Genomic DNA, 24,648 nt, shown 5'->3' with positions numbered 1-24,648 from the left:
AGACTTAGTATTAAAAATGCCACTGTTGGGCCGGGAAGGTGGCTCCGTGGTAGAGTGCTTGCTTTAAATGCATGGGGCCCTGGGTTCAATTCCTCAGCACCAAATAAGCAGAAAAGGCCAGAAGTGGCACTGTGGCTCAAGTGGTAGAGCACTAGTCTTGAGCTGAAGAGTGGAGGGACAGCGCCCAGGTCCAAGAATTGAGGCCCCACAGTGGACTCCCACTCCCCCCAAAAAAGCCACTGTTTTCTGTTGAACAAAGCAAAATAATAGGTCGTATGTAACAATTACTTTGGGCATGTTGTTGGAAATAATGGCTAAAAAAAAAGAACAAATAATAAAATTCTCAAACATTGAATCGAGAATTTTTTAAAATTTATTGTCATTTCTTTCTTGATCTTATACTATTTTAGGTGCTCCTGACCTCTGATAAAGCTGCAGCCAATTTTTCAGATCGTTCTTTGCTGAAGAATTTGGGACATTGGCTGGGAATGATCACATTAGCTAAAAATAAGCCCATCTTACATACTGTGAGTTTCAGCTGAAGATTTATGTACAGTTTGAAAATATTCACACAGTATATTATATCTAAACATCTCAACTTTGTGGGGTTATTTTAATGATTACTTTGTTTTTGTTTTTGTTTGTAAGATTTTGGCCTATTTTGAATTCCTGTTTGTTTGTTTTTTGGGTCTGGTCGTCGGGTCTGAACTCTGGGCCTGGGTGCTGTCCCTCAGCTCTTCAGCTCAAGGCTCGTGCTCTACCACTTGAGCCACAGCACCACTTCCGGCTTTTTTCTTTTTGCTTATGTGGTGCTGAGGAATCGAACCCCGGGCCTCGAGCATGCAAGGCAAGCGCTCTACCACTGAGCCACCTTCCCAGCCCCTGAATTCCTGTTTTTCTACCTATGATCTAACAGTATGCTGCTGGCTATAGGAAAGCCAACAAGTTGTGATGTTATTTACTGCTTCCTTTTTCTAATGCAAGATTCTGATACTATATTGATTTGTATTTGGGAGAAGAAGCTCTGTGAGATGCCTTTTCTTGTATAATTTTTGAATGGTTTATCTTGAACTTTATTTTTGGGTAGTAGTCTATACCACCAAGTCTTGAAAATATCTTTTTTTCCTAGGATTTGGATGTGAAATCTTTGCTGCTAGAGGCTTATGTTAAAGGACAGCAAGAATTGCTATATGTAGTGCCCTTTGTTGCCAAAGTCTTAGAGTCCAGCATTCGTAGTGTGGTAAGTGGATTTTAATATTTATTGGTGACCGATTTTTGAGTTGTTCCAAGAGACTATAGCTGAAGTTGGTCGTGGGGCTTGAACTCTGGGTCTGGGCGCTGTCCCTCAGCTCTTCAGCTCAAGGCTAGTGCTCTAACAGTTGAGCCACAGCACCACTTCCAGTTTTGTGAGTGGTTTATTGGAGATAAGAGTCTCATGGGCTTTCCTGCTGAGCTGGCTTTGAACGGAGATCCTCAGATCTCAGCCTTCTGAGTAGCTAGGATTACAGGCCATGAGCCACCAGCGCCTGGCTGCAAACATTTTTTGACCTTCACAAGGCAAATTGTCATTATCATGGTCTATAGTGTGTGTGAATTCTATGAGCTTTGACAGTACAGCTGTCTCTTCCACATGGGGTGATAATGTACATTTCTTTTGCTTAGTGTAAGCTGTTCCCTCTTAACCTCTTTCTGTCCCTCCCTCTCATCGCTGCCATGGAGTTGCTTACTTCATTTTCATCAATGTCCAGTGTAGCTGATAGACCCCTCTGTTGTATATTTTCCCATTTCTCTCTGATTCAGTGCCCTCCTAGTTTTCCTCAGGGATGCACGCGCATGCACGTGTGCCCACACCTACACCCACACCATATATGTGGTCAAGAACATGGAGTCATTTAAAAATGATACAACAAATTAAGTAGAGATCCTTTGTTTCTTGAGTCCTTGCATTTTGGTTTTAACACCCGCATATTAGGGAGAGACCATGTGCTGTTTGTTTCTCTGCTCTTGGCTTACTTCACTCAAAATGATTTGTTCTAGCTCCATCCATTTCCCTGAGAATGCCATTATCTGTCCTTTCTAATGGCTACATAATATTTCATTGTATATAGGTATCACAGTTTTTGGATCCATTCATCTGTAGTGGAGCATCTGGGTGGTTTCCATATCCTGGCTATTGTGAACAGTGCTACAGTGAACATGGAGATGCATGTGTACTTGTATCCTGGTTCCTGTTGCTCAGGGTAGATGCCTAGTAGTGGTATGACTGGGTCATAGGGGAGGTCTATATTTAGCTTTCTGAGGACCCTCCAGACTGCTTTCCAAAGTGCTTGTATAAGTGTACATTCCCACTAGCAATGCAGTAGGGTTCCTCTTTCTCCGCATCCTCACCAGCATTTGTCATTGGCCGAATTTAGGATATGGGCTATTCTGACTGGGGTAAGGTAGTATCTCTGTTGTTTTTATTTGCATTTCCTTTACAGCCAGGGATGATGAACATTTTTCCTCATGTGTTTCTTTGCCATTTTTATCTCTTCTTCTGAGAAGTCTCTCTTTAGCTCCCTTACTCATTTAGTGATTGCTTTGTTTTCGGATTGTTAAGGCATGATATCATGCTATCTGCAAATAGGGATAGTTTAATTTGTCCCTTGCCTTATTGTTTTGGCTAAGGATTCCAGAAGTATATTGAAGAGGAGTGGAGAGAGTGGGCATCCTTCCTTGTTCTTGATTTTAGTTTTTCCCCATTTAGTATATTGGCTATTGGTCTGTCCTGTATGGCTTTAATTGTTTTAAGGAATGTTCCTTCTATTCCTGTTTTCTCCAGAAATTTTAATATGAATGGATGTTGTATTTTATCAAAGGCCTTTTCCATGTCAATGGAGTTAAACATGTGGTTTTTGATCTTGGCTCATTTTTCCTTTTTTTTTTTTTTCTGTCATGGGGCTTGAATCCTGGGCCTGGGCACTGTCCCTCAGCTCTTCAGCTCAAGGCTAGCTCTCTACCACTGGAGCCACAGCGCCACTTCCAGTTTTCTAGTGGTTTATTGGAGATGAGAGTCTCATGGACTTTCTTGCTCGGGCTGGCTTTGAACCGTGATTCTCAGATCTTAGTCTCCTGAGTAGCTCAGATTACAGGAGCCACTGGCACCCGATGTTTGTTGTAATTTTTCCTGTGGCATCCCTGATCTTAGTGATTTGGGTCTCCTCTCTTTTTAGTTAATTTTGCCAAAGGTCTGTTGATTTTGATTTTTTTTCTTCAAAAGACCAGCTTTTGTTTTATTTATAGTTTTCTTAGTCTCTGTCTCATTTATTTCATCTCTTATTTTGGTTATCTTGCTCCATCTAGTAACTTTGGATTCTATTTTCTTGCTTTTCTAGACATTTTAGTTGCATCATGATATTATTTACTTGTTCTGTCTCTGTTTTCTTGATGTGTGCACTGAGAGCAATGAATTTGCTTCTTTGGACTGCTTTTGCTATGTCTCAAAGGTTACTTTGTGATGTATATTCATTTTCATTGAATTGTAGGACTTGTAAATTTCTTCTGTGACCCAGGTGTTCTTCAGAAGTGTGCTGCTGTTCAATTTTCATGTATTTGAGAATTAGCTTGATTTCACTAAGATTGGATAGAATACAGGGGATTATGTTGATCCTCTTGTATTTGTTTAAATTCTTTATGAATTATGATCTGTTTTGGAGAGAGTTCCATGAGCTGCTGAGAAGAATGTATTGGGTTGTTTTTTGGTGGAAAACTCTGTAGATGTCAATTAAGTCCATTTGAGATATGGCATCATTTAATTCGGCGGCACCTTTGCCAAACCTCTGGTTGGTACACCTGTTCTTTGGTGAGAGTGGAGTATTAAAGTCTCCTAGTATTATTGTATTTGGAGCTAGTTTTCCCTGCAAGTCTGAGAATATTTGCTTAATGTTTTTGGGTGCCCCAATGTTTGGAGAGTATAAATTGATGATGGTGATAATCCTTTTCTTGGGTTGTTCCCTGTATTAATATGTATGTCCTTCTTTGTCTTTTTGTATTTTAACGAAAAGTTTATTTTGTAAGATATCAGGATACCAACTCCTGCCTTCTTGCTGGGACATTTGCATGGTAGATCTTCCTCCATCCTACCCTGGGAGTTTGTTTTTATCTTTGGCTATGAAATGGGTCTTGTTTTCTGATCCAATCTGCAGTTCTTTTTCTTTTGATTGGTAAATTGAGTCCATTAATATTTATGGGGATTATAGAGAGGTTCATTGTGTTTCCTGTCATTTTCCTGCTTTCTTAAGTTTTTTTTCTTTTCCTTCTTCCTGTGCTTACTAAGTTGGTCTTCTAGTGATAGCTGTCTGATGTGGATTCCTGATCTATCTATCTATCTATCGTTTTTTTCGGATTGTATTCCCCCTCTTAATATTCTTTGTAGTGCTGGCTTATTTCTTAAGAATTCATTTAGTTTTTCTTTTCTTTTTTTTTTGTCAGTCCTGGGGCCTGAATTCCAGGCTAGCGCTCTATCACTTGAGCCACAGCGCCACTTCCAGCAAGCACTCTACCACTGAGCCACCTTCCCAGCCCCCTTTTGGCATATTTTGAGTGTTTTTTTCTATATCTGACTTTTATTTCCAGTTGCTGCATTTTGTCTTTGGTACCTGATATTCTATTTTCTGTTTCATTCACTCTGTTAACTATGGTTTGCATGGAGGAAATTGAACCATTTATGATTTCTGTGTCTGTTCTCAAAGTTTTAATTTTGTCTTTTTGAGGGGGGTGGGGGGGGAGGGAGTCAGTCGTTGGGCTTGAACTCTGGGCCTGGGCACTATCCCTCAGCTCTTCGGCTCAAGGCCGGTTTTCTAGTGGTTATTGGAGATAAGAGTCTCACGGACTTTCCTGCCTGGGTTGGCTTTGAACTGTGATCCTCAGATCTCAGCCTCCTGAGTAGCTAGGATTACAGGCGTGAGCCACCGGTGCCCGGCTAATTTTGTCTTTTAATGAGAGTGTACTGCACGTGTGTGTGTGTGTGTGTGTGTGTGTGCGCGCGCGCGTGTGTGTGTGCGCGTGTGCGCGCGCGTGCGCGCACCTAGGGCACTGTCCCTGAGGTCTTCAGCTCAAGGCTAGCTATCACTTGAGCCACAGAGCTACTTCTGGCTTTTCTGTTTATATGGTGCTTGAAGAATGGAACCTGGGCTTCATACATGCAAGACGAGCACTCTACCACTGAGCCACCTTCCCAGGCCCTGCACCTGTTTTTGTATCTGTATTTCTCTGGTTATTTGCCTTTTTGCTTGGGGAAATGGAGCATTGGAACTTGAACTCTCTATTTGGTTGGAGAGAGCTATGGTGTTTACCTACTGTTCTTTCACCATCTTGGGTCTGTCCTAGCCTAAGTTCTTACTCACATAAAGCCCTCCATCCATAGGCAGTTCTAGGACTTGAACCGGCAGTTCTAGGACTTGAACCAAAAACTTTTTGCATTTGGTAGTACTATATACTTGAGCCAGGCCTTCAGTCTACTTCAGTCTGTTTTGTTGAGTGACGTTTAGGTTTAATATGTGAAGATAAGTGAAATTATAAGACTGAATCTAACAAATGGGTTTTATGTTTTGGCATTTTTCTGAAATGGGGAGGTTAAGAATTTTATATAGTTGTAAGCATTAAATGTTTAACCATTTTAAACTGAAGGTTGATTTTTGGAGCCAGCTTAACATTGTCAAATTTCTTCAGGTTTTTAGGCCACCAAACCCCTGGACAATGGCCATTATGAATGTATTGGCAGAGCTACACCAGGAACATGACTTAAAGGTAAATGTAATGCTGTTTCATCCTTTGGAACAATCTCTGCCTTTATGTTACTGAAATTTACAGTAAAGGCAGACTATTTGGAGTTATTAGCTAGATTGAGAGTAGAGTATGCTGTCAGTAAGACTAAACTTTTCATTCTAAAGTTCTAATTAAAATACTGGCCTTAATGCAGTTAAACTTGAAGTTTGAAATTGAGGTGCTCTGCAAGAACCTTGCATTAGACATCAATGAGCTGAAACCTGGAAACCTATTAAAAGATAAAGATCGCCTGAAAAATTTAGATGAGCAACTCTCTGCTCCAAAGAAAGATGTCAAGCAGCCAGAAGAACTCCCTCCAATCACAACAACAAGTAAGGGTGACAATCAGTTTTTTTAACCAGAGTGTTTTCTTAAATGGTATATCCCAATGTATGTAGCAAATTATAATTATTACAGGAGTGTGTTGGCATGTTATGTACATTTTCATAAGCCTTCTAAATTAAGAAAAAGTTATTTCTACATATAGTCTGACCTTAACTACATTCCATCCTAGAAATCCATGCTAAAATTGTAGCTAAATGTGACTTAATTGTTCTATGAGCCTTCACCTAGTCTATCTCTTCTCTTGAAGTTTTATAAATATTTGCATGGCAAGATAGACTGCTTTGTCCCTCAGAACCACGGTTTACCAGATGGCACATACGTACCAGATACAAGTGCTGGCAGAACATTATTTATCTTCATTAAAAATAGCATCATTGGCCAAGCGCCAGTGGTTCATACCTGTAATCCTAGCTACTCAGGTGGGTGAGATCTGAGGATCATGATTGGAAGCCATCCTGGACAGAAAAGTTCCTATGAAACTCTTACATTCAGTTAGCTACTCAGAAAAACAAAATAAAAACAAACCCCCCCCAAAAAGAGGGGGGGGAAGGGAAATTGTGGCTCAGAGTGATAGAGAGCTAGCTACCTTGAGCAAAGAAGCTCAGAGACAACACCTATGCCCCAGTTTAATCCCACCACCACCAACAAAGAAAAGAGAGAATAGGACTGTTGTGACTGGACACCAAGCTGTTGATTGGTGTGAAATTTGGGGTAGAATAAACCAGCCTGTTTTCTTCTGCAGCTAGGAATCTTTAGCTAAACCTAGGAAGAGACTAGGTAGAAGTAGACCTGTAGTACAAACCAAACTGATAAAGCTTGGGTCACCTAATGTAGTTTGGCCCTTCAATTGATTTCTGTGCTATGAGGCACTACCACTGACAAAGGGGTACATACTTTGTTCACATCTTTTTTTTGGGTCCGGTTGTGGGCCTGCACTCTGGGCCTGGGCGCTGTCCCTCAGCTCTTCAGCTCAAGGCTTGCACTCTACCACTTGAGCCACAGCACCACTTCCGGCTTTTTTCCCCCCTTCTGCTTATGTGGTGCTAAGGAATCGAACCCAGGGCCTCATGCATGCAAGGCAAGCACTCTACCACTAAGCCACCTTCCCAGTCCATTCCATCTTTAATAGAATAACAGAATTTACTTTTTTCCCCCTTTGGTGCCAGTAATGGAACTTGAACTCAGGGTATGGGGTACTATCTCTGAGCTATTTCACTCAAGGCTGGTACTCTGCCATTAGCCACAGCTTCACTTCTGGCTTCTTGGTACGTTATTGGACGTAAGTCTCTAGCTTTAAACCATGATTCTTAGATGTCAGCCTCTTACGTAGCTAGGATTTATAGATGTGAACCACCAGTGCCCCACCAGAATTTTTTTCAGAATGAGAAAGGTGAGACATAAATGTCACTTGGTAAGACATAAATCGGTTTGTTTCATTAGATAACCAGACTTAGATAAGAGGTTAATATCTTTTATTATAAAAATAAACAAATAATGCTCTTTTTAACCTTTACATTTAGCAACTTCTACAACACCAGCTACCAGCACTACTTGTACAGCCACAGTTCCACCACAGCCACAGTACAGCTACCATGACATCAATGTCTATTCCCTTGCAGGGCTGGCACCACACATTACTCTAAACCCAACAGTAAGTAAACACTATTCCATCCTCCCTAATAATTACTAGTTTGTGACAAAGTTAACTATTTGGTCACCTTCCCTTCCTCTTCCTTCTATTCTCTGCATTACTGTTAGAAGTTAGATCTGTAAAGGCTATGTAGTACAGTTGGAATTTTTTTTCCTTGCTCTTAGAATTGGTGTAAATAAATAATTAATGCTATTCTTATCCCAACTCATGGTAATTAAGTCATGGTAAGAAAATCCCAATCTTGGGCTGGGAATGTGGCTCAAGTGGTAGAGTGCTAGCCTTGAGCTGAAGAGCTGAGGGACAGCGCCCAGGCCCAGAGTTCAGGCCCCACAACCGGACCCAAAAAAGAAAGTCACAATCTCAGATTTATCTTACACAGGTCAAAAGAGCCCTAATGTATGTCATAGCCTTTTGCTTTTACTTTTAACCTCACTTTGGCCTGTATTAGACTTTTTTTGGGATGGGGGGGCAAATAGCCAGAAGCAAGCTGATCTTAGTATATAAAATTTCCAGGCCAGTGTCATGAAGTGGGATTTAGTTCTTTTAGTTACGTTATGTTGGCTTGTTTGTAAAAGGCTGTCAAATCTAAATTCAAGTAATGTCTTATAAATTTCCTTTTTTATGTTTAGTTTTTTTCTTTTCTTTCTTTCTTTCTTTTTTTTTTTTTTTTTTTTTTTTTTTTTTGCTTATGTGGTGCTGAGGAATCAAACCCAGGGCCTCAGGCATGCAAGCGCTCTACCACTTGAGCCACGTATTTAGTCTATATATCCAGCCCCTGCTTAGTATTTAGTTTGTATATCCAAGGCTGTAATTGTTTGTTGTCCACAGTCTGTTTTGCTTAATTCTCCTTTTTTTTTTTTTTTGAGGCGAGTTTAAGCCCAAGCTGGCTTTAAACTTACCACTCTCTTTGTCTCAGCTTCATAAGTGCTGTAATTATATGTCCTACTACACCCAGCTTAACATTTGTTTAATTCATAACCATGTGGTTGGAGTTCTCACTGTTCGATTTTCACAAACCTAAAATGTTCACAGAAAAAGGAGTACTTTTGTATTGAAGACTTGGGACTGGGAATGTGGCTTGGTGATAGAATGTTTGCCTAACATGCATGAATCCCTGGGGTTGATTCCTCCGTACCACATAAACAGAAAAATCCAGAAGTGGTGCTGTGTCTCAAATGTTAGAGTGCTAGCTTTGAACACAGAGATGCTCAGGGAAGAGTACAGGCCTTGAGTTTAAGTCCCTGGACCGGCCCAAAAAAAAAAAAAAGGACTTGGCAGTTTTTCTTTGCATGCTGTCCTGGTCTTGCTACAATTAGCATGTGCAAAAGAAATCATTAACTTTTCCCCTGTTCTCCCTCTGTAGGTGTAGTAACAGTATCCCCATGATTCCTCTTTGAATTTTGCCCAGTGTTTGAATATTTGGTGTTCATTATGAGTTTTAAAAAATTCTGGGGCTAGAATGTGGCTTAGTGGTAGAGTGCTTGCCTAGCATGCCTGAAGCCCTGGGTTCGATACCTCAGTACCACATAAACAGAAAAATCTGGAAGTGGCTCTGTGACTCATAGTGGCAGAGTGCTAGCCTTGAGCAAAAACTAGCTCAGAGACAGTGCCCAGGCCCTGAGTTCAAGCCCCAGAATAGGGTCCCCCCCCCCCAAGTTAAAGATACCCTAGTGAATGTAGGGCATTGCTTATTCCCGAGATAGAAGATCAGAAAGTCTTTTAGTGGGCACTGTAAAAGCTTTCTAATTTCAGGAACTATTGTGTAGCAATATTAGTTATTTGAGCTAATCCAAGAAGTGCTTTGTAACATGTACTTTAGCTATCTATAATTGTAACTCAGCAAGTTATGTCTGTAGCACATAATACATATTTTAATCATTTGCCTGTTAGATGTAACTTCATTTAAAAAAAGCGAAAATACTATCACGGCTCACAGCTACGCTAAATACTTTTTCCTCTCTATATAATGTTTCTTGACGTTTTCCTTGTTTAATTTGTTGATTTAGTAGAAATATGTAGCTTCTGTTAACCTTGAAGTAATTCCAGAGTTGTGTGATTGCTAATAAAAATTGGATTGCCTTATTTAAACAAGCAGTTGACTTTCTTTATGTTTGTGTGCCAGATTCCCTTGTTCCAGGCCCATCCACAGTTGAAACAGTGTGTGCGTCAAGCAATCGAACGGGCTGTCCAGGAACTGGTTCATCCTGTGGTGGATCGGTCAATTAAGATCGCCATGACTACTTGTGAGCAAATAGTCAGGAAAGATTTTGCCCTGGATTCGGAGGAATCTCGAATGCGAATAGCAGCGCATCACATGATGCGTAACTTGACCGCTGGGATGGCTATGATTACTTGCAGGGAACCTTTGCTGATGAGCATATCTACAAACCTAAAAAACAGTTTTGCCTCAGCTCTTCGTGTAAGTTGGTTATTTATTTGGTATAAAACTGTTTTCTGCCAGGCACTGGTGCTCACAACTGTAATCCTAGCTACTCAGGAGGCTGTTAAAAGCCAACCTGGGCAGAAAAGTCCATGAGACTTACCTCTATTTAAACACCAGAAAACCAGGAGTAGTGACACTGTGGTTGAAAGTGGTAAAGTGTTAGCCTTGAGTAAGAGTGCTCAGGGACAGTTCCCAGGCCCTGAATTCAAGCCCCATGACCTACAAAAAACCCAAAACTCACTACTTAACTTCCAGAATTTTCTTTACCTTTGGCCCTGAGAATTACTTTTTAACCATTTTTTGGTCTTGTTCTGTGTGTGCCAGTATTAGAGCTAAAACTCAGGGTCTCACACTTATTTGCTTAAGCTGGTTTGCTACCACATCTCTTCTGGCTTTTTGCTGGTTAATCAAAGAGAATCTCTCTCACAAATTTTCTGCTTAGGCTGGCTTTGAACCATGGTTCTCAAATCACAGCCTCTTGAGCAGGTAGGATTACAGACGAGCCACCAGTAGTGCCCAGCAACCTCATAGTCTTAAAATATATTTAAAGTAGTTGGAATAGGACAGTAAAGTGTTTATTTTGCCGGTCATGGGGCTTGTACTCTGGGCCTGAGCTCTGTCCCTCAGCTTTTCAGCTTAAGGCTAGCGCTCTACCACTTGTGCCACAGCGCCACTTCTGGTTTTCTGAATGGTTTATTGGAAGTAAAGAGTTATGGACTTTCCTGCCTGGGCTGGCTTTGAAACGTGATCCTTAGATCTCAGCCTCCTGAGTAGCTAGCGTTACAGGCATTAGCCACTGACACTGTGCTTAAAGAATGTTTTGAAGTGATTTTATTTTGCATACATTATCATAGCACATTTTGGTTAAAGCAACTGGGAGTACTTTTGAGTCTCAGATGTCATGGAAATAATTCTTTTGTTTGCTAAGTTTCTATTTTCATATTGTTAACCATGTTCATAACCAATAAAATGTTTAGTGTCACAGCTCATTCATAACTATCACCAAAATTGAAATTTATTCATTGAGTGTATCACATTCCCCATTATCCAACTTGAACATTTTTCTTTCCTATTTTTCTGTTCCAAATAGACTGCATCCCCACAACAAAGAGAAATGATGGACCAAGCAGCCGCTCAATTAGCTCAGGACAATTGTGAATTAGCTTGTTGTTTTATTCAGAAGACTGCAGTAGAAAAAGCAGGCCCAGAGATGGACAAGAGATTAGCAACTGTAAGTACATATCATTTTCTTTTGGCTGGAGGTGTTTTGGTAATTTAAGAAAATGCCTCATAACAAGAACCTCAGTGACTTTTTTTTATTTCCAGGAATTTGAGCTGAGAAAACATGCTAGGCAAGAAGGGCGAAGATACTGTGATCCTGTTGTATTAACATACCAAGCTGAGCGGATGCCAGAACAGATCAGGCTGAAAGTGAGAACTTGGGGCATTCTCTGTTCATGCAACCTTCCCCTGTACCCAGTTTGTTACTATTGGCTGGATCTGTTCACGGATACCTGGACAGTAGGACTACATGTTTCTGAGAAAGCGTCTTATCCTAGTAGCACTTTTATTTTAAAAGTGCCTGTGGAACAGGCATAGAACTAGCCTTGGCTCTTCCATTCCATAGTCATTAAAGGAAAGCTGTGCCTCTAAGCTTTCACTTTTGTTTCCCAACTTGGACTTCTCTCGACATATGTTCCGATATTTATGCTTTTATTGACAGTTGCTTATTGCTCCCAACATGATGATGAGGGATCTAATACTATTTCTTGGCACCAAGGGAGAATTTCATGGCCTCATCTGAGACAATCTTCAGTAACTCTATAAGTGAGGGTGCTCTTGAGAAGGAAATGGGAAACCCTCTTCTGCACTGTTGTGGCCATCAGTTTATGCCCACCATATATAGTTATGATGGCTTTTGTCAGAACCCTTGGACCCACCCCTGTTCAAACATCACCTTTCAAAAACTTTTACTCTGATTTTATGGATTCTGTTAAATTAGGCTTTTCTTTTTTAAGGTTGGTGGTGTGGACCCAAAGCAGCTGGCTGTTTATGAAGAGTTCGCACGAAATGTGCCTGGCTTCTTGCCTACAAATGACCTAAGTCAGCCTACAGGATTTTTAGCTCAGCCCATGAAGGTAAAATACTTCACTTGGATTAAATTGGGTGTTTGTGAAGTGTTATTTAAATGTATCAGCTAATATATCACTATTCCTGGAAGCTTAAGTTACAGGAAGAACATGATTATAGTTATTGTACTCTTTGTATCAGCTACAGTGACATATAGAGTTGTTGGTTTTGTTTGTAAGCTATACTTGGGGCTTGAATTTAGGCTCTTGCTCAGCTTTTTCATGCAGAGCTGATGCTCTACTCCTTGAGCTACACCTCCAGTCTGGCATTTTACTAGTTAATTAGAGATAAAAGTTTCATGACTTGTCTGCTTGGTATGTCTTTGAACTGAGATCCTGAGATCTTAGCTTCCCAAATAACCACTAACATCTAGCTTACATTTAGGATTTTTGGTTTGTGTAGTTAAATCCATGAAACTTATCTGACTTAAATGTTCTGATGAGTTAGAGGAAATTTGACTGCCTGTTTCTCTTTTGTAATGGATTTTCTAAAAATTTGCATGTAATTTACACACATAAGTTGAAAACACACCCTTTCATCCCCCTCTCTTCTAATATTCCAAGTACATGCTACTGTATTTGTCTCATTTATATTACAGAAATGTTCTCTGACCATAATATAAGCATTAAAATCAGGAAATTCAACACTTTATTCCCATCTAAGTCCTCAATGACTTTTTACCAAGTTGTCAGGTAATGTTTTATAGAAGACCTGTTTGAAGACCACACATTTCATTTAGGTGTTATTTTTTAGAAACCTCTAAATTCCTCATCTTTCTCATCCTTGCCACTTTTGAAGATTATAAACAAGCTATTTTCTAGAATGGCCTGATTTGAGTTTTGACGGTGTGTTCTCATGACTATACTTAATGTTTTGCATTTATATTCCTACCAATACCATACCATTATTACAGCTATTGCTTTGTGGGCTTTAAAATTTTTGTTTGTTTTTTGTTTTTGTTGTTTGTTTTCCTTTGGTGGGTTGTAGGGCCTAAACTCTGGGCCTGAGTGCTGTTCTTCAGCACAAGGCTAGTGCTTGAGCCAGGGCCACTTCCAGCTTTTTGTGCTTTTGTGGTACTGAGGAATTGAACCCAGGGCCTCATGCATACAAGACAAGCACTGTTATCACTGACCCACCTTTCTAGCCCATAGCTATTACTTTGTGTATGTCATGCTGATGACCCACCTAGAGTGCCAGGCAACCAACCACTACCACTGTTCTACATCCCAAACCTTCGGTGTATACACTTATGATAAGAAATATCACTGATGTAGTGTTCTTGCTATGTTTAGCCAAGCTTTGGCAATTGCTCTGAGTACTGTAATTTTCAGGACTTAGAACACTGTCTTAAGCTGTACTTACTTTACTTTCACCAATGATGTCCTCCTCAGTCTTATTTTTTGGTAAGAATTTTTTTTTTTAATTGTGTCCTCCTCAGTCTTTTCATTGATGCTATAATTTGATTGGTTGATTATGTGGTGCCTGCCAGCTTTCTGTTCTCAAACATCCCTACTCCTCAGCCTGCCTTGTACCACTCTACTTCATAGCACTTCATAGCTCAGGAAGCAAGCCTGGAAAAGGCCCTCTCTGTTTTGATGAAAAAGCAAAAAGAGCAGCTGGGTGCCAGTGGCTCATTCCTACAAAAAAAAAAAAAAGTAAAGGGAGCAAACATGCTTACAGACCTTTAATGAAAAAAAAACCCTAATTTTTTTTTCTTAACTATTTCCTTCTGTAACACAGCAAGCTTGGGCAACAGATGATGTAGCTCAAATTTATGATAAGTGCATTACAGAACTGGAGCAGCACTTACATGCTATACCACCAACTTTGGCTATGAATCCTCAAGCCCAGGCTCTTCGAAGTCTTTTGGAAGTTGTAGTGTTATCACGGAACTCTCGGGATGCTATAGCTGCTCTTGGATTACTCCAGAAGGTTGGTTCTTGATACTGCTTATAGAAGAAGGAAAACTAGGTTTGTAGATTTTGAGTTACCTGCACCCTTGTCTACATACTTAGGAAATTATTAAGACTAAATAAAATTACCTAGAGCTGTATAAGTAGGTGTTTTTTGTTTTTGTTTTATTTTGTCTTGGGTAGAAGAATAGAGTTATGACAAAGGGAAAATTTTTTTTTTTTTACCTTAAGAGAACATTTTCTTGGAAATAAGATTATTGAATAATCTCTGAAGGAGAGCTTGAAGGTTTGATGGAAAAATTGTCATGTGTTTGAGGAATGGTTCTGGGTGTGGGTAGAGCCTTGTATTTAGACTATGAAGAGGCTAAAGACAGTGGAAAACTCAGGTAAAACTGAGAGTGAATCTTATTTCCAGCTGTTAAGTCATTAAATAGAGTAAGCAGATTTGTTACATGGCAGCCATGGGGAGACAACACTTAAATAAATTTTAAGCCACCTTCAGGGTACCAACATGAGTATATATTTAAATGGACAGGGGCAAAGAAGTATGCACAGTTATGAGTTCTTGTCACAAACTGGACTGGATGACCATTATCTTGGGCCTTTGTTTTGTGGGAAGAGTTCTGGAGAAGTTTGGTATTACCTGATGGGTGATCAGTCCTGAGGAGATTGTATTGTTCTTTAGGTCCTACTAAAGTTGTTGATCAATGGTAAGTCCTGTCCTTCCTCAATTCCAAGGTGATTGCAAGGGAACTGCAAAGATTTAGAACAAAGATGTATAAAAAATGGAAGCAGTTACGCCAGGATTTTCTCTAGTCCAGCAAAAGTAGCCTTTAAATACCTCTTACAGAGATAGCCATTTTGAAACTGTAGAAAGTGGATATTCTCATTGAGGTTTGGTGTCTAGCTTTCCTAATTGAGCTGGGTACTGTTCTAAACACTTTTGTTTTGCCCATAGGCTGTTGAGGGCTTATTAGATGCCACAAGTGGTGCTGATGCTGACCTACTGCTGCGTTACCGAGAGTGCCACCTGTTGGTACTCAAAGCTCTGCAGGATGGCAGGGCATATGGATCTCCATGGTGCAACAAACAGATCACAAGGTTGGTGAGGGCCTTCATGTTTTACCACTAAGCTACACCCCCAGCCTTCCAACTGTTTAGAAACTAAGTCATTCCTAATTGAAACAAGTTTCCACCAAATAAAATGAATCTTTTTTGTTTTATATAGTATGGTTCGGAATCTGAGTAAAATCCTCACTTTTCTTAGGTGCCTAATTGAATGTCGAGATGAATATAAATACAATGTGGAGGCAGTGGAGTTGTTAATACGAAATCATTTGGTAAACATGCAACAGTATGACCTTCACCTAGCTCAGGTATGGAAGAATTTACTTGAGCTGACCAAAGAAATCAGGAAGCATTTTCATCTGTTTTCTCTCTTATATTGTGTTTTCTGTGTTGCCAGTCAATGGAGAATGGTCTAAACTACATGGCTGTGGCATTTGCTATGCAGTTGGTAAAAATCCTGCTGGTGGATGAAAGGAGTGTTGCCCATGTTACTGAGGCAGATCTGTTTCACACCATTGAAACTCTCATGAGGATTAATGCTCATTCCAGAGGCAATGCTCCAGAAGGGTGAGGATGAAATACTTTGATCACCCTGTGTATTCAGCATTCTCCTGAAAGATTTAGAAATGAATGTACAGACTTATTAGTATTACTTACAACTGCTTTATTAATAGTGTGTAACTTCAGTTAGGCCTTATAGTGCCTGTGGAAATAGGAAAGCTTAACTAACTGCCAGGTCTTTCTGGTATAGAATAGAATATAGTGACTTCTAAGTTGGTGTCAGAATCCTCTTCTGCCTTGGTTTTGCCACTTAAAAATTTGCTAATTTTAGGCAAATAGACTTAACCTTTCTAGGCCTGTTTTTAAAAGAAAATGGAAGCAAATTCTCAAACAGCTGTTGAAAAATTTAAAAGTACAGCAGTAAATGAAAGATAAGCAGTAAATGGATTACTTGTTAATTGACTATCAGCTTCACTTCAGTGGATGAGTTTTTGGTGAAGTAGCTTAACTAAAGCCAAGTCATTTGTATATATTATGTTCTCATAAGTAGGTAGATACAAAGAGACTGGAAATGCTGAAGTGATGAAGTGTTGTTTCTGTTAAGTAATTAAGTTGTCCAACTGTATCTGAAATTACAACTGTGAGTAGACTGATTTTCACTCTGGATTTACCATATTAGATTGCCCCAGCTGATGGAAGTAGTACGATCCAACTATGAAGCAATGATTGATCGTGCTCACGGAGGCCCCAACTTTATGATGCATTCTGGGATCTCTCAAGCCTCAGAGTATGATGACCCTCCAGGCCTGAGGGAGAAGGCAGAGTATCTTCTAAGGGAATGGGTGAATCTCTACCATTCAGCAGCAGCTGGCCGTGACAGTACCAAAGCTTTCTCTGCGTTTGTTGGACAGGTAGAGCTTTTGGAAAGAAAGGTGCTTTTTATTCAACATTAAGTAGGGTGTGATACCTCCAGTATTAAAGCTCAGCATTATATACTTGTGATCAGTTACCTCCATACTCATGCAAGCCAAAAATACAAGACCATCTTGCTTTTAAATTCATACAGCCTGTGTTTTCTTAGCATTGATCAAAACAGTGAAGTTTGCATTCCCTGAGCTCACATTAGTCCTATTTATCACATTCCACTTGCACAGAGGCAATATACAGTGGGTTGGTTATATAATAATGAGTTGAATAATAAAAGTGAAAAAATAATTTTATTGGCAGGATAATCAGTAGTGATAGGTTATAAGCTAATAAGATTCTTACAGATTATGTTTAAAAGATACAATAGTTGCCACTGGTAGCTCACTACTGAAATCCTAGCTACTGAGATCTTAGAAAAGTCCCCTTGCTACTTTTATCTCCAATTAACCACTCAAAAACTGGAAGTGGAGCTGTGGCTCAAAGTGATTAGAGTGCTGGCCTTGGGCAAAAGAGCTCAAGGACAGGTCCAGGCCCCAAGTTCAAGCCAACAACAACAAACCAACAACAACAACAAAAAAGAACAAAATTTAACACTTAAACAGTGTATTGTAGGGTATTATGTTTGCTAATTTTAGTAGCTGGCTACCGAAAAATAGCAGTATACTCTTGGAAAACAGCTTTCAGAGCTGGGCACCAGTGGTTCATGCCTGTAATCCTAGCTACTCAGGAGGCTGAGATCTGAGGGCCACAGTTCTAAGCCAGCCTGGACAGGAAAGTCTGTGAAACTCTTATCCCCACAAACCACTAGAACAGAAGTGATGCTGTGGCTCAAGCAGTAGAGAGCTCACTTTGAGCTGAGCGCCCAAGCCCAGAGTTCAAGCCCCATGACTGACACACACAAAAACCAAAACAGCCTTCAGTTTTTCTGCTCATTAAATTTAATGCAGATAGAGGCTTGAAGGCATGGCTCAAGTGGTGGACTGCTAGTCAATGAGTGAAAGCATTAGGTACTGAGTTCAAGTCCAGTTCTCAGACTTTAAAAATCTTTTGATGTTTCGGGTACTGGTGGCTCATGCCAGTAAATCTAGCTACTCAGGATGCTGAGATCTGAGGATCACAGTTCAAAGCCAGCCTGGGCAGGAAAGTTTGTTGAGTCTCTTATCTCCAATTAACAACCAGAAACTGAAATTGGGGCTGTGATTCAAAGTTGTAGAATGCTAGCCTTAAGCAAAAGGAGCTCAGGGACACAGCACAGGCTCAGTACTCAAACCCACGATAAGTCTCCCCCCTCTTCTCCACCCCCAAAAAATATTGATGCAAAATTGGAGTTTGAGTTCAAGTATATGGAATCAAGCCCCTGGTGTTGCAAGAATAAACAGTTATAAATAAATAGGATGAACAGAAGAAAATACAGGAAGATAGCCATAGTACCATTTAGTACTCTACTTTTGGTCATCATTGACTGCTTTCAGGAACTTCATGGTATAAAAACAATAGTTAAGCCGGGCGCTGGTGGCTCACGCCTGTAATCCTAGCTACTCAGGAGGCTGAGATCTGAGGATCGCGGTTCAAAGCCAGCCCGGGCAGGAGAGACCGTGAGACTCCTATCTCCAATAAACCACCAGAAAACCGGAAGTGGCGCTGTAGCTCAAGTGGTAGAGCGCTCGCCTTGAGCTGAAGAGCTGAGGGACAGCGCCCAGGCCCAGAGTTCAAGCCCCATGGCCGACAAAAAAAAAAAAAAACAATAGTTATTGTGTCCTCATGGTAATAAATGATAACCCTTGCCCTTGAAATGACTTTAAAAATTAGCTTATATTACTTATATGGGAGCAGAGGAGAGTTATTGTTACATTTGCACACATTGACACATTACATTCACACGTTGACTATATTCCAGTCAAGTTCATCCCCTCTATCTTGAATTAGCCTTTGAATTTCTTTTTAAATGTTATAACATTATAATAACAAATATTATAAATATTATAGTTGTTCAGGGTAATATATCTGCTTAACATTTCTCTCAGCTGAACCCAAAACGTGGGTTGCTAGAGAAAGATTGTTAATTTAGATCTATTTTCAAATACATGTCAGTGATAAGTGGAAGATCTGATTTGAATTCTAGAAGTTGCTATATACTGCATTTGCTTTTCAAGATAAATGATAAAATTAGTAAACTATTTCTCTACTAAAAAAATCTTTAAAACATCCTATTGAAAAGCTTTTACTGAACATTTTTAGTTTTGACTTATCTGAGTGGAAAATTTTTTAATCAACTGGGTTTTGTGATCATTGCTATTTCATGGGTATGGATGTGGCTTCTGTCTCAGCTCTTCCTGTTACGTTGTTTGCTCTCATTGTAATTTTCTTGAGAAAGAATGTATCACACTTCTGTGGTTCCTTTTGCTCTGTGTTGTATTCCATGCCCTCACGCATATTAGATATTCAAGGCTTTGTGTTAGGCTTGCTTGGCTAGCACTATAAGCAGTTGAGGCATTGCTGGCTTTACAATTTGATCCCCCCAGTTTCACCATCCTAAGTAGTTAGGATTGCAGGCATGAGCCACCAGCACGTGGCTGTTCTGGTTATTTTGCTTTCTACCCAAGCTGGCCTGGGCTGCAGCCCTCTTTATGCTCCCCATTATTGCTGTGAAGGATAGGCATGTATTACCTCCTAGGCTTTTCCTTGAAAATGTTTTTTGCGTGGGCTGGCCTCAAACTGATCGTCCTGATCTCTGCCTTCCCAGGGTAAAGGAAGATGTGAACCACTGGTTGGCTGGCCTTTCCCCCTTTCTCCAAGTTTTAATGTAGGCAGAAGATCTTTTACTGACTTTCTGTCTTGGCATTGGGATACATTGTTAGCAGGCTTGGGTTAGTTTAGCTGTTTTATTGGTTATAAATTGCATTAAAATTTCTAAAGTAATCCTCACAATTTTTCTCAAGGTTTGATTTGATTTTTGTTGACTTCTTTCTTTACCCGCACTTTCCTGTTGTCATCTGCTGACTGGCTTTTCTGCTCTGCCTTACTTATGTCATATAATTTGTACTTTCCTCCTTATATTGTACTGTATTGTAACAGTTTTAGTACATTTTAAAATTGCGAGTCATAATCTGAATATTTTCATTTAGTACCTGTTTTTTGTATAAATTAGTGCTTTTTCTAAGGGTGGCTAGTTGATTTCAAAAACTCTTGTAACTGTTTAAGCAAAAGAAACTATTTATTGGGTGCAGTGGCTCACATCTATAATCCTAGCTACTCAAAAAGGCTAAAATTTGAGGATCATGATTTGAAGCCAGTCCTGGCAAGAAAGTCCCTGAGACTCTTAACCTCCAACTAACTACCATAAAGCCAGAACTGGAGCTGTGGCTCAAGTAGTAAAGTGTTACTCTTGAGCAAAAGGGCTTAGGGACAACATGTAGGCCCAGAGTTAAAAGCCCCAGGATGGGCACACACACACACACAAAAGTATACCTTATTTCTGTGAGAAGTAAAATACATATAGTTAAGTTTCTTCCTGAGACAAAAGATACTTTGTCCAGAGTATCTTATGACCTAAACAGATACTAAAAGATGATTTTATTTGCATATTTTTCTAAATTATTTGAAGATACTCTCATTCTCTGTTCTCTATAAAACTGGAGGAAGTGTGTCATGGTTCCTTAATGGAGAAGCCCTCCTCCTAAATGACATTTTTTTTTAATATAGTAAGAATTAGAAATGGTGACCATAGGAATAAACAAGAGAATGTGTCTTAAGTATGAAAGTTGAGGCATACAAAGTTAATTTGTACATATTATCTCATTGTGCTTCTATACTTTTGTTCCCCATGGTAGATGCATCAGCAAGGAATACTGAAGACTGATGACCTCATAACAAGATTTTTTCGTTTGTGCACTGAAATGTGTGTTGAAATCAGTTACCGTGCTCAGGCTGAGCAGCAGCACAATCCTGCTGCTAATCCCACCATGATCCGAGCCAAGTGTTATCACAATCTAGATGCCTTTGTACGACTCATTGCACTGTTAGTGAAGCACTCAGGGGAGGCTACCAATACTGTCACAAAGATTAATCTGCTGAACAAGGTCTGAAATCCTTTACTGTCTTTGTCTTTGCACATTGAAGTCTGTCAGTGACTCTCAACATCTTTGTTCTGAGCCTTTAAAATGTTTTGTGCATTTCTTTTCTGTGCTGAAATTAAATTCATATATAATATGTGATTACAATCCACCAAATGTTAAGAAAGATTAGAATGCCATAGTAGAAAAAAAAATCATTGGCTCAATTTACACAATTGGATTTCTGAAAATGTGAATATTAAAGGAATGCAAAAATGTGTGTGAACATGGACTTTGATTTGGTGTAAGGTATACAGGCAGGTCTTTCATGAGCCCTCATGAAAGATGAGCAAATGATATAGAGAGCCAGGACAGTTTTTTGACAGTTGTCTGGCCATCGACCAAATTCCAAGAGAAGTGTAAATCATTTGCTTCTTGTCAACTTCAAGTAGAGCAAAAGAGTTATATTGCTCAGATTGTTTTTGCATAGTAAAAGATGATGGTTCATGCTGAAACCCAAGGCTTTGGAAAACCACTGGAGGAATATGCAAGTTTGGCCCAAAGATACTTAAAAGAAACACTAAGCCATTCCAACATAGGGCCCCTTTGGCTGAAAGCAGATAATTTTTTGTTTAATGGTATATATTTGTCCTTTAATGTAGGGTTTAAGGTAAAAGTAACATGATTTGAAAGTGTCCAGTGGATTTTCTCTATGACTTTCAAACTGTGATTCTGTATTCTAACAGGTTCTTGGTATAGTAGTGGGAGTTCTCCTACAGGACCATGATGTTCGACAAAGTGAATTTCAGCAGCTTCCCTACCATCGAATTTTTATCATGTTGCTCTTGGAGCTCAATGCACCTGAGCATGTGTTAGAAACTATTAATTTCCAAACACTTACAGCTTTCTGGTGAGTATATTATTGTTGGGCTTAAGAGAATTTGTGTTTTGTTTGTATATTAAAGTTTTGTTGGTTTTCTTTGTTGTTGTTTGCTGGTCCTGGGGCTTGAACAAAAAGAAGGCCACTGTCCCTGATCTTCTTGTTCACTGCTAGTACTCTACCACTTGAGCCACAGTGCCACTTCTGGCTTTTTCTGAATAGTTTATTGGAGATAGGCGTCTCAACAGACTGTAGCTGGCTTAGAATTGTGCTCCTCAGATCTCAGCCTCCTGAGTAGCTAGGATTATAGGCATGAGCCATTGGCACCCTGCTTGTTGTTAGTTTTTGTTTTTGTTTTTAAGGGTAAGGTTCCCCTATGTAGCCTATGCTGGCTTTGAACACAAAATTTTCTTGCCCCAGTATCCTAATTCCTATAGGCAGTGCTGCACCATTATATCTTACTGAAAGTTCTATTAAGGGTTGTTGGTTTTTGGTGTAGTAAAATTTTAGAAGTAGAGCTTTTGTTTATTTTGAGGCACGTTAATTTGATTTGCAAGGCAGCTTACTTATGTTATTTTTAAGTTTGAGCTTTCTAATTTGGATTTTTCTTCTTTCAGTAATACATTCCACATTTTGCGGCCTACCAAAGCTCCTGGCTTTGTATATGCCTGGCTTGAACTGATCTCCCATCGGATATTTATTGCAAGAATGCTGGCACATACACCACAGCAGAAGGTGTGGCTGCAGTTTATCTCCTACTGATGAAGACTATAACTACTTGTAGCTTGTTAGCACTGCCTAGAAATTTCTACTGGCCATTTAGTAGCAGTTGTACGATTTCCACACTTACTTAAGAATTAGTCTGTGTATTGTTGGATCAGGTCATGGAGAGAGACCTTGACTCAAGACCTTTGCCTGAAAGTCATCTTTTGATGACTCAGCGTTGTATTTTCAGCTTTGTTGTCGACCACTGTCAGTCTCTTTAAAGGCTTTCTGAGTTAGTTTCTTTTTCCCATGACTACTGCTTTATACACAGTAATGATTATTTTGCATATTTGTTAGGATTTTAAAGTTGGAATCCTTAAGTACTTCCTTAGACACCTGAATATACCTGTGGATAATAGGAGCTTGCTATTTTTATAAGTTCCCATTCTAAATGCTGAAGGCTTTCTCATGGTTAAGGTTGAAGACCACTGAACTGGGTGGGGGGAGAGGTGGGGATGCTGCTGCTTCTAAGAATTAAACCTATGTAATTAGGAGTAAAGCATGGTTAATAAGAAGTTAATCATTTCTCCCCTCCCCCCTCCTTTTTTTCTTTTTCTTTTTCTTTTTCTTTTTTTTTTTTTTTATGCCAGTTCTGGGGCTTGAACCTCAGGGCTTGGGCACAGTCCCTGAGCTTTTCTGTTCAAGGTTAGCACTCTACCACTTGAGCCACAGATTTACTTCTGGCTTTTTGGTAGTCTCATTGACTCTTCCTGCCTGGGCTGGCTTTTGAACCATGATCCTCAGATTTCAGCCTTCTGAAAAACTAATATTACAGGCATGAGCCACCGGTGCCCACTTTCATTTTGCAGTTAAATAGCAAATAAGTACTACCTAAAGTTCTCTCCTTTGGCCTTCAGACAAGAAGAAAATATGACTAATGTGAATTTAGCAAAAAATTTTTAAAAAGTAGGAATTAATCATTTAATAAAGTTGGTTTTGTTTCGAGAAGGGCTTTCCCTTTCTAAGGGAGGAAATTTCATCAGGTTCTCCTCTTTTCTCCTTAAATTTATTTACAGGTATTAGGAGCAGTATGCCCTGAAATCTCTGGAATCATTTAATTTCAAATGTGATTTCCTGCTAAATTCTTAGTCTTTTCTAAGACTAGTCTGGCAACCATTCTAGGAGAGGTGTACACCTCTATGTGCTTATTATAGTATGAGGAGATGGATGGATAATTAAGTCTTGGTTTAGCTGCTTAGATGTTTCCTGTTGGCTGAACTATAGCTGAGTATAATTATGACTCATGTCCATTTCTTTTGTTTAGGGCTGGCCTATGTATGCACAGCTACTGATTGACTTATTCAAATATTTAGCACCTTTTCTTAGAAATGTGGAGCTCACCAAACCTATGCAAATCCTCTACAAGGTAATTAATTTGGATTTACAAATTAGAATAACAAGTTTTTAAAGATAAAGATTAATATATACATATATAAAATCCTTATTCTTGCAGAGTGCTGCAAGATCTTAAAGAGGGCTCAAGTCTAATAACTTCAGAAGATACTGCATTTTACAAAAAGCCTGCACCAGTTTGTGCTTTTTAGCAACAAATCAGTATCTCCACATTTTGTCATACCTAATTTTTTTTAAAAGCCCCTTTGGTGGGTTTTTATTGAGGATATAATTTGCATTTCCTCTAATCATTTCTTAATGAGATTTTATTCTATCAATTGTTTTTTCAATATTTTATCATGTTTCTTGGGGATTGTTGTACTTTTCTTAATTTTAAGTTTTAACCCATTTTTTTTTTGGTACTGATATAAGAGTACAGGTTCTTATACAAGTGCTCTATTGGGTCTATATCAGGTCACTTCCCCTCCCCCCACTTTTTTTTGTCAGTCATGGGGCTTGAACTCTGGGCTTGGGCATTATCCCTCAGCTCTTCAGCTCAAGGGCTCAAGGGGAGGGCTCTACCGGTTGAGCCATGGCACCACTTTGGTTTTTTTTTCGCACCACTTTGGTTTTTTTTTCCTAGTGGTTTATTGGAGATAATAGTCTCACGGAATTTCCTGCCCGGGCTGGCTTTGAACTGTGATCCTCAGACCTCAGCCTCCTGAGTAGCTAGGATTACAGGCTTGAGCCACTAGCACCCGCAGGCCCAGGTCCCCTCTCCTCTCCCCCCCCCCCCCCCCCCCCCCGTTGTTGTTTTTTTTTTTTTTTTTTTTTAA

At 39.6% G+C, this 24,648-nt stretch overlaps 1 protein-coding gene across 10 annotated transcripts in view; it reads left to right on the top strand.

Annotated features, from left to right (window-relative positions):
- The window catches only part of Cnot1 (CCR4-NOT transcription complex subunit 1), a 98,815-nt gene that overhangs the window by 68,510 nt on the left and 5,657 nt on the right, over positions 1–24,648 (top strand). For 6 of the 10 annotated variants that reach the window (XM_069992438.1, XM_069992433.1, XM_069992431.1 and 3 more), the window contains 18 exons: positions 411–527; positions 1,130–1,240; positions 5,710–5,787; positions 5,960–6,137; positions 7,671–7,801; positions 9,924–10,220; positions 11,335–11,475; positions 11,571–11,675; positions 12,263–12,382; positions 14,115–14,306; positions 15,246–15,388; positions 15,555–15,663; positions 15,753–15,922; positions 16,536–16,788; positions 20,614–20,862; positions 21,582–21,745; positions 22,333–22,450; positions 23,745–23,846. In XM_069992438.1, the coding sequence (XP_069848539.1) occupies positions 411–527; positions 1,130–1,240; positions 5,710–5,787; positions 5,960–6,137; positions 7,671–7,801; positions 9,924–10,220; positions 11,335–11,475; positions 11,571–11,675; positions 12,263–12,382; positions 14,115–14,306; positions 15,246–15,388; positions 15,555–15,663; positions 15,753–15,922; positions 16,536–16,788; positions 20,614–20,862; positions 21,582–21,745; positions 22,333–22,450; positions 23,745–23,846 (2,778 nt within the window). The remainder of the gene's footprint in view (positions 1–410; positions 528–1,129; positions 1,241–5,709; positions 5,788–5,959; positions 6,138–7,670; positions 7,802–9,923; positions 10,221–11,334; positions 11,476–11,570; positions 11,676–12,262; positions 12,383–14,114; positions 14,307–15,245; positions 15,389–15,554; positions 15,664–15,752; positions 15,923–16,535; positions 16,789–20,613; positions 20,863–21,581; positions 21,746–22,332; positions 22,451–23,744; positions 23,847–24,648) is intronic. The other 4 variants (XM_069992435.1, XM_069992437.1, XM_069992434.1 and 1 more) reach the window with 2 other exon arrangements.

Source organism: Dipodomys merriami, unplaced genomic scaffold (assembly GCF_024711535.1).
Source record: "Dipodomys merriami isolate MVZ:Mamm:240054 unplaced genomic scaffold, mDipMer1.0.p SCAF_41, whole genome shotgun sequence".
Classification (NCBI taxonomy): Eukaryota; Metazoa; Chordata; class Mammalia; order Rodentia; family Heteromyidae; genus Dipodomys; species Dipodomys merriami.
This window is presented reverse-complemented; position numbering and strand designations above follow the sequence as displayed.